Source organism: Geospiza fortis, unplaced genomic scaffold, assembly GCF_000277835.1.
Source record: "Geospiza fortis unplaced genomic scaffold, GeoFor_1.0 scaffold1, whole genome shotgun sequence".
NCBI lineage: Eukaryota > Metazoa > Chordata > Aves > Passeriformes > Thraupidae > Geospiza > Geospiza fortis.
In genome coordinates, this window is record NW_005054320.1 from 3,802,448 (window position 1) to 3,816,715 (window position 14,268).

The 14,268-nt window shown below is 46.2% G+C and overlaps 1 protein-coding gene across 4 annotated transcripts in view; it reads right to left on the reverse strand.

Annotated features, from left to right (window-relative positions):
• Nucleotides 1-14,268, reverse strand: part of LSAMP (limbic system associated membrane protein) — a 990,143-nt gene that overhangs the window by 290,493 nt on the left and 685,382 nt on the right. For 2 of the 4 annotated variants that reach the window (XM_005420554.2, XM_031056651.1), the window contains exon 2: nt 13,542-13,620. In XM_005420554.2, the coding sequence (XP_005420611.1) occupies nt 13,542-13,620 (79 nt within the window). Of the gene's footprint in view, nt 1-13,541; nt 14,173-14,268 lie in introns of those variants that run through there. The other 2 variants (XM_005420552.2, XM_005420550.2) reach the window with 1 other exon arrangement.

Below are 14,268 nucleotides of genomic sequence, written 5' to 3' on the forward strand. Positions count from 1 at the left end.
TCTGAAAACAGAGAGTGTATTATGCTGGGGAGCTTGGGACTGGAACTCTATACAGGTAGCCTTGCATGCTTTGTCTGCTTGTTCTGACAGGGCAGAGTCCAGGAGCAGCACTCTGCCCTGGTCCTCCTGCCTGGCAATTGGTTTCCCCACAGCCTGCCTCCACCATCCCCCTCTATCTGCCAACAGCCCCCCTTCCTCCCACCCTGTCCCACACAGCAATCTGCTGACTGTAATTCCTCTGGCTTGAAGAGGGGCCCTTCCTATTTCCCCCATCCCTGCTGCTCAGACAGAAGCTTCCTCTCCCTTACTTTCCTCTCTGACACATCCAGATTCCCTGCATGGAAGAACCCCCATGTTGCAAGGCCTTTCTGGGGCATGGGTCTCTTGTTCCTCTCCCCTCACCAGCAGCAGCACATACATTTGTTTCCTTGCTCCATTAAGCTAGTAAATGAGGCTGGCTTAGCTCAGCACCGTGAGCTGGTGCTCTGAGCCCAGGATGTGTCTCAGCACAAGAAATAACACTGATGAGCACAAAGGAGGGATTTGTGAGTTTGGCACCACGCTGTTCTACCCCCTGACACTGAGGAGAGCAGCTTCTGGGGACCAAATCAAGCAAGCTAATGTAGCCTGCAAATGTTTTGGGGGTTGGCCAGGTGACCATGCTGCTTTCTTTGAGACCATCCACCCTGCTTCAGGAGAAGATAAATCAATGCAAGGCAACATCTGCCAAGATATTGACTTTGGCTCTGCTCACGAACTGCCTGCACTTCAGAGATGGGTAATATTCAGCTTGATTATCTCTCACCGCCAAGAGGAAGTTTCTCTCTATGCTTAAAATCACTGGGATGAGCCAAGGAGGAATCGATCTGTGGGAGAGAAATGCTGACAAGAAAACACCAATCAGAGACAGGATGAGAGTGGACGGTGGGTGAGCAATGGAGACAGCCTCTGGCAGCTTGCCTGGCCAGGTTAGCAACAGCCTGGGTCACTACAGCTAGAGAAAGATTAACACCAAGCACATTACTCCAAACTTTACAGCAGGCCCCTTTATGCTCTTCTCCTCCTTCCCTGAATAGCTTTTCCTCTCTTAAATTGCTCCTCAACCTCTTAAGACATCCTTTCTCTACTCACCCCTACATCCTCACTGCATTGGAGTTTTCTCATTGCTTCACATGCACCCAGTTCACTGCTAAAGCCATGATGCTCTGTAAGGCTTGCCACCTGCTCCACTTTGGGCCTGATGTCACATGCCAGCTCCCTAGTGGGGAAAAGCCCCAGGAGTACTCATAAATTGTGCCACATCCACCCCTCATCAGGTAGACTCAAATCCTCATGGGCTCATATACCAATGCACAAAGTGATTTCATACCGATAAAAGGTGACATTTCATTAACAGAACATGCTGACAAAGCCTCATGAAGTGAGCATTCAGCAACATCATCAAACTTTCCCAGGATAAAACACTGAGCCTCCGACTTGTTTTTCCCTACCACGCTTATGGTAAAATATCCTGTAGGTCCTGTGGCCCTCCAAGGGCAGCAGATGAAAAAAAATCTGAGTCCCTGCAGAATAAAATCAGTTTTAGGGATAGTATTGACACTGATTCTTACTTCTTTTTACCAAATAGGTTAAGTGTCACATGCTTGGACGGGAGTGGCACTGATGACAGTCTCCTTGGAGCACATCATGTCCCTGAGATGGAAGGGAGAAGGTCAGCCACAGCCAAAGAAATGGGTAAGGACTGCCTGGCCAGGCTCACTCAGCATCTCACTGAAGCAATTCCCTGAACCTTTCAGCTGCCTTTCTGCCTATGCTCCTGCTGTTCTCTGAGCCTGAAGGCAGCACAGAATCAAGCAGCAGAGGTAGAAGAGACCCAAAGGAACTATCTAGTCTGTTCTACTCTGTGAAAGATGGATCAGTTCTACTTTGTCATTTGTGGCATCTGTCACTCCTCGTACATGTCTAGTCAGTCCTTAAAGCCCTCCAGTGATGGAGTTACACAGCCTCCCAAGGAAATTTGAGTCAATGTTTTGCAATCTTTACTGTTGCAGAGCTTACCGACATCAAACCTGTCTCTCTTGCTACAATCTTAAACTCCTCCCCATCTTCTTCTGCAGAAGTAATTCCCTTCTTTTGTGTCCTATGTACCTGCATGCTGTTATGCATATCTCACATTTAGTCCTCTCTTCTTCAGTCCTAACAGCCCCATTTTCATCCATCTGTCCTCATAAGTATGCTGTTTAGACTTATGATCATTCCCACTTCCCTCTCCTGGAGTCCATCCAAGTGGACCACATCTCCTTAGAAACATAAAGCCCTCCAAAGAGACACAGGACCCTGCTGCAGTGATCAGCAAGCAGCCAGCACTTCCACTGAAGCAGGGACACAGCTACAGCACAACACAAGGATGCTGTAAAATCTAATGCATGCCCTTCCTTCTCTGTGCTCTGGGGGCTGGATGCTGCTCCCACTTTGAGCTTCCTGTGGGGAATAAAAAAAAAAAAGGCATTTGAAAGGCTAACTGGTCTGACCATGTCCAAAGTCCTTGACCCACCTGGCCAGCATTTAAGTGCTCCTCCCCGAGTCAGGGAAGAACAAAGCTGCACGTGTTCCTCCTCCTTGGGACACACTTTTCAAATTGATAGACCTGCATGCCTCTGACTCATTGCCAGTACTGGAGACCAGCCAGGAGAATAGGAAGGAAAGAAATGCCACTCTAAAGGCCAATGAATACGCATGAAGCATGTTACGCAAGAACCCCCGTGGACCCCCTTAGCCAGGTAAAAGTCCTACAGATGGCCCATCCCTAACCACAGTGTTTGCAGTGGGGAGGATGTGTGGGTGGACAGATAATTTGATATTTAACTGAAAAAACTAAAATGGGTTTAATGCAGTGCAAGGAAGACAGATTGCCTGCAGCACCTTCTGCTCCTGATTATGGATGCCAATCTCAGGTTTCTCTTAACTGTAAAAGCAGCCAAGATGTGTGGGTTTTCACCAGAGCTTCTGAGACACAGTCCTACAAAAAGTGCCACAGGAGGTTAATAAAGAGTGACCAGCACCAAGGAACATCCCTGTTACAGCACCAGCACCTGGCTTTAGTTTCCTGTAGCATCTTATGGTTTCATGACAAACAGGGGCCAAATGTGGGGCTGTGTCCAAAGTTTCTACAGCTTCTTCAATGGACAAATACGGCGGAAATTATCATAACTCACCAGCTAAAGTCCTGATGCTTCAAGTTTAGAGAGGTCTGGCAATTTGAACACTGAGAATTTTCCCTAACATTGCACCACCATTGTCTTTTAAATGCATCTGCCTTCTTTGCCACTTGCAGAAGAAAATCTCAGATCTGCATTCCAGTGCTGATGTGTCACCCCTCGTGAGTGTCACGCAAGAGTGTCAGGCTTCCCACCCAAGAAAGAGCTACAACAGAGGGAGAAAAAGTCCCCAGTTGCCTCCTTCCAAGTTCCAGGAGTAGAATCACAGCACACCAAGCAGGCACTGCAGTGTGTTCCTCTGCTGACAGCAGCACAGCAGCAAGGTGGCTTTCACACCAGCCTGCAGCCTAAGCTCTTGCCTGTCAATCACCTCATAAATGAATGAGATCTCCTACCACTCCATTTCCAACTTGGATCACAACTGAAAGCAGGAGGAACACATCACTGGGAGGCAAAAGGCATCCAACTGTATTTCTGTGAGGAAGAGCTTTACTGGTGACACAGCCTCGCTTCTTACTAGCCCTCCTACACACACCCTTTCTATGAGCTCACTAAACATATCTGCACCAGGCATTCTGTGCAGGAAGAGAACATGAATACCCTGTGGGGCCAGTCTGAAGAGCTGGAGGCAGGGGACAGAACCTCCCTGAGAAATGTCAGGGGGTTGTGGAAGGAGCACTCCTATTCAACCAGCACACCAAAGGCTAAAGGGGCAGCAAATGTGAAAAGGGGAGAGGGAGGGCAGGCTGCAGCAGCCCCTCTCCATCTTCTTCCACCAGCTTAAAACCTCCTCTGTCCTTTCACTCAAGAGGACTGCTAATAAACCTGCCTGCACTGAAGGGACAAGCATGGTCCACTAAATCACAGCCCACACATGTCTCTGCTCATAGCAGGAGGGAGGCTCCGCTGCCCCTTCCCCTGTGAAGCCCCAGTGAACAAGTGCCTCAGCTGGTGCAGGCTCTCTGCTCTATTGCTGCAGGGATGGAGACCATGGATCATGTTACATCATATTTGGCAGAGAGGGGACAATCATTTTTCAAGGAGTAATCACTCCTGGACTCTCACTTTTCTCCAAGCTCAGAGGACACCCTGGAAGAGATGGAGGTTTCCTAGCATACCTGTACTACCTGCAGCACTCAATAATTGCACCTTGCAGTGGTAACGTTTTCCTCCCCTCTTGAGCATTTTCCAGTTCCAACATGCTTATTTGTGCCTGGTCCTCTCTGTCACATGCTTTCCTTTCTATTCTCTGACCACATAAGAATTGGGCCTGATCATGGACAAATTCGTGCTGACTCCAGTTGGGAATCAGGGCTGGAGGTGGCAATGAAACTCACTACAAAGGAGCTGGTGTGAAGGAGTCAGCTAGGCTTTGTCACTGTGGTTCCTCTCTTCCAAAGAAAAAGGAAGAGATAATGATGTTGGAACATTTTAACCTTTCTTTTTCTGAGCTTGATAGGCTTGGCCTGAGGCACCTTTTCGAGCAAAAACAGGCTGCTGCAAGATTGATTGGTTGGGTGCAGAGTTTAAAGGTAATTTTCTCTTGTCACGTGCACATAAATTATTGTGGCTCAAGCTGTGATGAGCTCTATATCTCACTTGTTCGACTGCTTTTATGCCTGGGCTCCTATGAGGGGTTGCAAGAACCATGTCCAGTGCTCCCTAAGCAGCATCCAATATAAATATATATCAAGAGCACCACAGGCATACACACGAAATTAGTGTCTTGGTTTAAGGTGAGGAAGGGGCACATGCCTGCAGAGCTGTACAGACAGGGCTTCCAGCTGCAGAAGTTGCTGCTAGAGCCTTGTTTTGCTCATCTATGGACCTTTTAAAAACATTCTGTCCATGAACGCCAGGGCAAGGAAAACTCATCCACTCAGATTATTCACAAGGGGGAGAGAAAAGAAGATGCACATGCACACACACAAAGGAAGCACAGCTGCAGCCAAAGTGAATTCATTTTTAACATTCATGAAAATATTCACAGAACACTTCAGTGCTATTTGCCTAAATTTTGCTGTTTGGAGTAAACACTTGAGCCAGCGCAGGCTGCATGTTCTAGGCGCAGCACCGCATCGGGGATTAGAGTTGGCTCCTGGATACAAGTCACAAATGCACACCACGTCCCAAGTACATGTGACTCCCTCACTTTAAGGCCCAGACTCACAATCTGCCACACATAGTTCCTGACTTTTGATCCTTGCAAAAGGACTTTGCAAGTACCCACAGCCACCGCATTCCCCATCCATCGCAACCTTATGCAACAAAGGCGTGTGCGCTCTGCCAAATTTAAACACAAAAGCAGTGCCAAACAGCGACAGCTCTGGCGTGCCCCTGGTCTGGGGGAGCAGACCTCTTTCCCCACCTCTACTCCCCAGCCCCTCTTCTCAACCAAACCCCTTCACTGGTTTCTTTCCCTGTGTATTCTAAGCAGCTCAGACAAGGGGAAATGCTACAGCACACAAGGGAGACTCAGCTGAAGCCCTGAAGACAAGAGCTGTGTGCGTTGTCTCTTCCTCCTTCATAAATACAGCTGAGATGACGACTGGATAATTGGCTAAGTGCCTGTCAGCTTAATAACAGAGAGAGAGAGACAGAGAGGCAAAAGGAGAGATTTGTATTTACTATTCAAAGTCATGGATGATGCCTGCCAGTGGATTTCAACACGGGTTTTGTTTGCAGAGGAAGGCATGAAAGGTGATTGGATGTGCAGCTCCGAATCATGGTCTCGTGTGAGGGTGGACAACCAGCTTGGGATGGAGAGATGAAGTAGGGTACTGAGGTAGCTGCCATATAAGGCATTATTGGGTTTCTGGTTAAAATATCTGTGGTTTCCTACACCAGAAAAGCATCACCACCACCTCCACCCCTGGTAGGGCAGTGCTCTCGCTGACACACTAAGTCATACCATGTTAGGGACAGTGACAGTGGTGCATCTCCAACATGGTCATCCTGCTGACCCTGAGAGGAGAAGATGCAGTGGCACCATGAGTGGCAGCTGTATAGTGGTGGGACCACTCACCTTTTCTTTTGCACAACACAGAGGTTGGCACAGGTTGGGAGGGTGAGCTGGAACCCTCTTGGCCTTTCCCCTTCCCTCTTATCTGGTGCACTTCTAGGAATCCATCTAAGGAGAGCACCTATGATGAGAAACCATTTAGACACGTCTGGGTTCCTACAGGACAGCGGGAGGCTGTGTGCAGGAGAGAAGGCTCTTCCTTCTTTCAAATTTTCACTACTTCCCTCTGCTACTGAAATGCAAATTGGTGGGAGTGGTTCAGGTTGCCACTGGAAAGGGTCAGTGTTAGCCAGATCTACAGTGGTGTTAATCCCTGAGCCTCAGAAGAGGAAGATGCTATATTCTGTTGCTATACACTTGCTGCTTTTTCTCCTTAACAGCTGTAGCAACTGAAGCACACTGAAACAAAAGGACACTTCCAGCACTGGTGAGGATTACTGAGGTCCAGGAGTTGGAAAAAGCCACAGAGGCCTCCAAGTAAGCGGGCCCTTATCTGGGCCATCTGGCAGTGCTGCCTCTCAGTTGCAAGTGTGGCAACTTTACATAGTATATGAACATTTGTCCAACTGCACACAAGAAAACACTTTCTACTTTTAAATGGGAGCAAACACAGGGAAACACACACTTGCACACAGGCACACACAAGCACACACCTCCCAGATTTCATACAGATGGGCTATTGCAAAATATCTGCTGAATGCCAGCCCAGTGTGAGTGGGCTCATTTCCATCAAGTTATTTGGGACTGAGGAAGCCCAGCCCCTGTGAAATCAATAGAGCTGCAGCAGTGCTATTTCTCCTCTCTTTGCACAGGGCTGAGCACAGTGGGGGAACTCTAGGACCACAGCCGGCCTCTCCCACACAACCAAGTTGCTCCTAATAAAAATCTGCAGAAATATATCAGCACAGAGGAGACTGGCGGTTCACATTATTTTGAAATAGCTGTTTTCTAGGCAGAGGTGAAACTCATCATTATTAGTTCCCATTACTTACCATAAAACCAGGCACATTAGATGTGCTCGAAGCCTGAAGCAAATGCTTTGGTGTCAGATTCAGCTGAAAATCACATTCGTTTTTTTCTTCAGCAAGAGAACAGTAAAAGAAAACTCAGTAAATTCCTGACTTCACCTTCGTGCCCTCCATTGCACTTACTCCAGCAGAGCACAAGTTCACACAAACCAGAGTGAATTTTGATGGACAACAAAACTAGGTAACTTCAATGAAAATGGCTATATTCAGCCTCTCAGTGAGCCTGTTGAAGCCCTGCCGCTGCATCAGCAGCAAGCTGTGGCCCTGCAGATCTGTCAGAATCAGATGCCTGTGGGTCTGGATATAAAGGGCAGGTACGTGTAACATATATTTTGAAAACTTATAGTTATGAGATGGCAAATTCCAGTAACTATGAGCTATTTTAAGAATAGGTCTTTCCTCATGACCTGCTGGGGAGGGGAGTGGAAGAGGTACTGACTCCAAGACACTTCAGGTAACACGTAGTACTATATAAATTATAATGCCAACTAAGTAGGAAAACATATGGTACTTAGTTGCAAACTGAAGTGTGTGTGCAGACTCAGGGGAGGAGGTTAAAGCCATACAGTTCAACGCTGTCTCTCCATCTTTCTGAATGCAAAATATACGTACAGTGTTATTAAACATGCACCATTTCACCAAAGAAAGCCTTTCCTTTTCTAATTTCCATTCCACTTTTCCTTGTCATAGGTTAGTCCCACCCTGCAGGAAGGACATTCTCAAAAAGGGCCCCCTTACCTCTGGGTACACCATATAAAAATAATGTGTGTGTATAAGGAGAGATGATGACTGCCAGCCTTTGACCATACACATATTGCAACTGTCTTTATCATATGTATACACACACACTCACATATCTATGGATGCATGTGTGCCTTCATATAATGGCACCATCTGCTGCCAGAGCTGGAAGTTTTGCAACATCATCTGTTACTACTACATTTATACATTTTTATTTTTCATTTCAAGGAAAGAGTCAGCAGAGTTTGCACAGATCCCAACTTAACCTGTCTCGACACATGGACCCTGGATTTGATAATGAAGGCTTTGTACAGACCAGAGAGAGAGGAAGGAACCTGGGACTTTTAGTCAACACTAATGTGGATGAGGATGTACTAGGGAATCCTCATTTGTCACATTTGCTGGGTTGCTGTGTGGCTGAGCCAAAAGGCAACCCAAGCTAATGGATAGGTCACTAGGCTGGGTGTGCCTGAGCCCTGTGAGCAACCCTGGGCGAGTCCCCTCACCTCCTGCCCACCCCCAGCCTGGGTCCATCCCAGCTAATAGCCTGCCTGCCCTGCAGAGGAGGGGATCTCACTCTCTGCTCACGTGGCACTTAATACAAAGGGTGCTTCAACCTAGTGGTGGCCTCTGAGTGCCACAACAATACCACTAATAATCAAGGTTACAATTTTACTGCCAAGACTGTATTATTATGTGGCATTATACGTTTGAACATGCCTATTCTCATTTCTTGCAAAGGGCTCAGCTCAGTGCTCCCTGTTATAAATCATATGTTAATTGTAAGTGTAATCTGAACAGCTTTTACTTTTCTTTTTAAATGACGGTATAGGGCATATACTTTGTTGTGATGTTGTGTTGCTATTTCGCCTGAGGTGCTTTTGTCCTCTAGCACAGCTCCACATGTAACATATCAGCAAAATACTGGGAGACCAAGAACAGAGTTTGCATAAATTGCTTATATTGCAGGATTACTCCAACGGCACTGTCATTACTGCTGGTAATTTGATTCTAGCCCATCCTTTGAAACATGCAACTTGAAGAAACTAAGTACCCGTTAGGATGGATGTTCCTAAATGTGCTATCAGCCTGAAACTTGACATTATTTTAAAATACCTGGTAAAAATGAAAAATGCACACTCAGTCAAATGTTGGTTTTCATCTGCACATCAGCATGAGATTGTTTTAATTCTTGATGAAAGGTTGATGCTTGGAAAAACTCAAGAGCAATGAGCCAAATTCTGGCCTTGGCGAGATCCCAGTTCTCCAAAGGCTGAACATCATCTGAGCAGCGCTCAGAAGCTTATGCCCTGTATGAGTCACTTGTACCTCTTTATTTGCAGTCCCTGGGAATCTGCCCCAAAGACAAATGGAATATTTCTGACTCTGCCCTTGGGCTTTAGTGGATTTGTACTGGTATAACAGATTGGGATGGAGATGTGACCCATTTTGGTTCCAACTGGTGATGAGCTCCATTTCAGGAGTTTTTAAAGGCTAAATCTGCACTTGTGCCAGAACTTCCAAAATTCCTGGGCAACCTGCAACTCCTGCTGACACCCTCAGATGAGCTCTTTGAAGCCACTTTGAGGTGAGCTGTTGTGGTGGCTCTGAGGCAGCTGATCTTTTCCCAACATGCTGTGCAGGTACCTGATCCCATAGCATGGACTCCCCACTGCCATTTTGCTTTTAAACCATCCAGAGGGCCAAACACAACACAGAAACACAGTTCCCTTCCTTCCCAGTTTGCAGCAGCTGCCCTTCATTACTGCACATGCCCCAGCTTAGCCAACATCCTCGTACTCCTCATGCCCTCCATAGGATGAATGTTTACCCGCCTTTGCTCACCCAAAATGTGCACAGCAAATGACATGGGAAGGGATGCTGAAGTCAGGCAAACAGCAAGAAGATTTGGGGTTGGGGCCTGTTTTCCTTTTCCTATTTTAATTAGTTTGGGGAATGTGTTGTACATTTCTTGTTTGGATATTATTTTCTTCTTTTCCTAACACCAAGTAGGGAAGTTGCATACAAAACATGACAGCCTCATGATTGTAATCTTGACAGAAAGACATTGGCAGGAACTGTAGCCAAAGTTCCCTCTCAATATTCAAAATAAGGTTCAGTGTCCTTCTTCACTTGCTGAAGACAGAGTTAAAAAAATGAAACATTAGTAAGTCTGACAGGCTCACCAATATACAGTATCATTTTTAAAACATCCTACTCTCTTTTCTTGGTTGCAGCTGGACAAACACCAGCAACTCTGCTCAGCCCTTCTCACCTGTTGCAGCTCTCAGAGCCCTCCTCTATTTTCTGCCTTGCTCCAAGGAGCGGACAATTACCCTTTTCCCTGTGGATAGCCTATAATGAGCTATTTTTATTCTCTCTGCAATTCCCTAACTTCCCCATGCCAAATACTCACTAAGAGTCATCAACCTTCAGCAAGGCCGACACATGAATCAAATCTGCTGCCAGGTCATTTAGGAGATGAGCCAGTTTAGAGTTAGGGACATTTTTTAATAGTCCCAGACTGAGGGAATGTTTTAAATGCTACAGCTTTAAAAAGTCGTCTCCTATCTTTTCAGAATAATTCTATTCTGAGTAACAAGCTGCAGATGAAGCTTCAGAGGACTGGCTTCCTTTAGGAACATTAGGGCTTATAATAAACTATTTTTCTCCACTTCATAGATCAGCCCACCCACCCGTTCTTACACCTACAAGTGTAACCCTATATACAAATGTATAAGGCCCCAAGAGGAAGACTCATTTAGAATGTCCCGTCCTTCGTGATTTGCTGAATGATTTGCATCACAATTTACAGGAACAAAATGTTTTTAGTTATCTTATCACTATGTATACTGCTTTTATTTCTCTCCAACTGTGTATCATTTTTTCTCCCTCCTACATTTTCATTTCCCTTCAAGCTACAGGAGCTACTGGGCACTGGTAAACTGATGCTGCACAGTCCCTCTGAAGCAGATGTTTAGCAAAGATAGGCGATATGATCCATGCATAGAAAACTCTTACCTATCTATCTGTGGACATAAAGTTCTGCTTTGAACACAGTTAGTATAGATCATCTAATGGAGTTTTTATTTTTTCCAATCTAGCTCTTTTCCTTCTGTTGTCATAGTGGATCTATAGACAGGGAGAGTGAGGCACTGGGAGTTTTTCAAAACAAGGCTGTCTTAAAGTGAGTTATGTTTTGGAGGTTGACAAAACAGTGAAGGAGAAGCTAGCAAACAAATCTTTGCTTTAAAACTAAGGACAAGAAATGTTATCCTGCAGGACCTAAAGTCCATGGGACATAGGGAAATCTCACACCTTCCAGCTTCATGTGGCAGTCTGTCTCCCAGTACAGCCTGGTTTCTGCTTCTTGTCTGAAGGAGGAACTGAAATATCCCAGAAACCTGGGTCTGGTCCCAGGGGAAGGGAGACAGCTGCCCTTCCTAGGAAAGGTGAAAAGCATATAGCTGGCCAGATCTGCTTAAAGGGCTTAGGAAGGCAGCTGAAGGAAAAGGTACAGCCTGTGCACTGGCCACAGTCACTTGTGACAGAAATGCAGCCAGCCAGGAACACAGTATTGCCCGGGGCAAGCATTTACATGGCCGGGTGGTGTGCTGCTCTTGCAGACTGTGTCACTTGGCACACATCTGGCTGACACAGCTGGATCACTTCACTCAGGTGTTTTATTTTAGTGCCTGACATAACACTGGCAAGCCACACGCAATCACAAAAAGCACTCTCCCATGCAGCCCCGTGGAGCTTGCTGATGAAGGAACGCTTCACACGCAGCCCTTGCAGGCACCATCTCCTCCATCCGCTCAGCCCTCTCGGCTGCAAATGCAGCTTTAGCACACAGCATCTAGATAAACTGAAAAGCTCCAAGGTTAAGTGGGAAATAGAAATCTAGTGACCCCTGTCTGGGCAAGCGAGCTTAATGACTTGTCTGCTGCTGCATGTACCAAACATGCTGGCAAACATCTGTCTGAGCACAGCCCCTCCGAAATAAATGATTGATGGAAGTGATTTGCCTTTAAAAATGGGATAAATCAGCTAGAAGTCCTGCTAGAAAAGGGTTAATGGGATATATGAATTGGTAGTGAGTGGAAGAGAGAGTAGAGAAGCTGGAGTCAGAGGCAACACCCCTTGTTAGGTGTTTACCATGTCGAATCTAAACCGCTTCCACTGCATATGCAAGGCAGATGAATTACTCTGTAAATCCTATTACTCTGTGTGGATAAATCTTACATTCAAGTTAACAAGTCTGGAGAGCTGGGGAATGGAAGCTGCTGAATGGATATTCCAGGATCAAAACAACCGAGGACATGGGAGGCGACCAAAGTGATATGCGTACACACACACACACACACATCCCTCTTTCAGCATCTTCTTCTCTCTATCATTAAATGGGAGGGATGCAGGACACGGGGGGATCATGTAGCGGAGTGTTTGGTGACATCCAGCAGGATTTATTTCACAGAAAGAGAAAGAAAACTTTGCTGCTGCTGTTAGCTTTACTAGGGGATTGCTCCCTTGATGCTTCAGGGTTTGTGCACTATCAGCTCCTCACACAGATCACAGACTTATTTTAAATTACATCCAGTAGTTTTACAGCCATAATACACAGTGTGCACACTCACACACAGAGAATTTTCCTTCAGTAGGGGAGTTACTGCAGGTAAGTTGAGCAAGGTAGAATTTGAGAAAAAAAACCTACAGGAAAAAGACTACTGCAGTTCAGCTATTTGGGACGCTCCTAACTGAAAGCCCAAGTAGTGCCAGAAGTACCTTTGGAAAACCTGCACAATGAAACCAGAAATACAACACTCAATACTGTCAGTAAGCAAGGTTTCGTGTGCAAAGACATCCTCATCACAACCAGACACACAGTCACAGCATACACCCATTTATTTAGCTCTGAAAAAAACTCCAACATGCAAAGACGCAATCTTTGTAAATTGTAGCAGTCAGAGCTGCTACACCATTTTTTCACCAGCCTGTTCAACTGTTGTATCCGTCTTCCCTCCCCACAGGACAGAAAAATAAATAAATAAAATTAAAGGACAAGAGTTTCCCAAACGAACTTGCCTGAGAGTTCTGGCAGCACCAGGGATAAAGTTTTTGCATATGTACAAAAAGAAGCACGGGAAGATCAATGTAACATCTGGCAAGCACAGCTGGATCCCTTTTCGATTCCTCTATTGATACTGCAGGGTTGGTGGAAAGTGTACGCTCCCAAGAGCTGGCTAACACAAGCAATCTTTCCCCACTGAAATTCTTTCGATCCAGGGCACTACACAGAGGATAGTGTGGCAAGAAGTGCTCAAAAGCTTTGCAATTTTTTCATATTAAAGCACAAACACACATGCAGAGCCTGTTTGTAGCAGCTGCTGCTACTGCAGTTCGAGAGGTAAAATAACACACAATCTCACAGAGACTTCTACACACAAATCTGGACCACGTCACACGTACACGTTGCATACATGGCAATATAGATGCACACACAGGAGAGGAAAAGTTGGCAAAATGCCCTACCTGAGGATGGCTGTGTCCCCTTGCCTCACGGTGATGTTATCGGTACCTCGGGTAAAATCCACGCTGCGGACTGGCAGCCCTGTAGGGAGAAGGCAAAGCAATCTCAGTAGGACCAGCGGTAATTGTTTCCGATCAGGCTGAGCCCTTGCTACCATGGCTGGTCTCGTCGAGTTTCACTGTCAGTACTTGTCTCTTTCTCTGCCTGCGTATGTGGACAGACAGACGCAGAAAGAAAAACAATAATAATAATTTACAGCTCTCGCTCTGATCGACAGTCCAAGAAAGGGGAGGTGATTTCACAGTCCTTCTCAGCTGCCACTTTCTCTTGCTCTTTTCAGTCTCTTGCTGGCTTCTTTCCCTTCCTTGCCTTTTTTTTTTTTAAGGCTTTCCCCCCCAAAAAAAAAAGTCTTAGCAGATCCTTCAAATAAAAAAGGGGGGGAAAAAAGAAGCAAGACGAAAAAGTCAGGTAGCAAAATAACTACGGAATAATAACAATTAAATCGACCCGTTTGGAGTGATGAAAAGTGGTGGGGGAAAAAAAAAAAAAGAAAAGGAACAAGAGGAATCCTGTGCCACCGGGATGCGGGAGGGGATAGTCCTGTGGCTGTGCAGCCTCCAGCCCCGCGCTCCCTCCTAACCCACTTTCCCAGGCGGAGCGAGGGAGGGAGGAGGAGGAGGAGGAGGAGAGAGGGAGAGAGGGAGGAGGGAGCCTTACTCGTGAGACGGC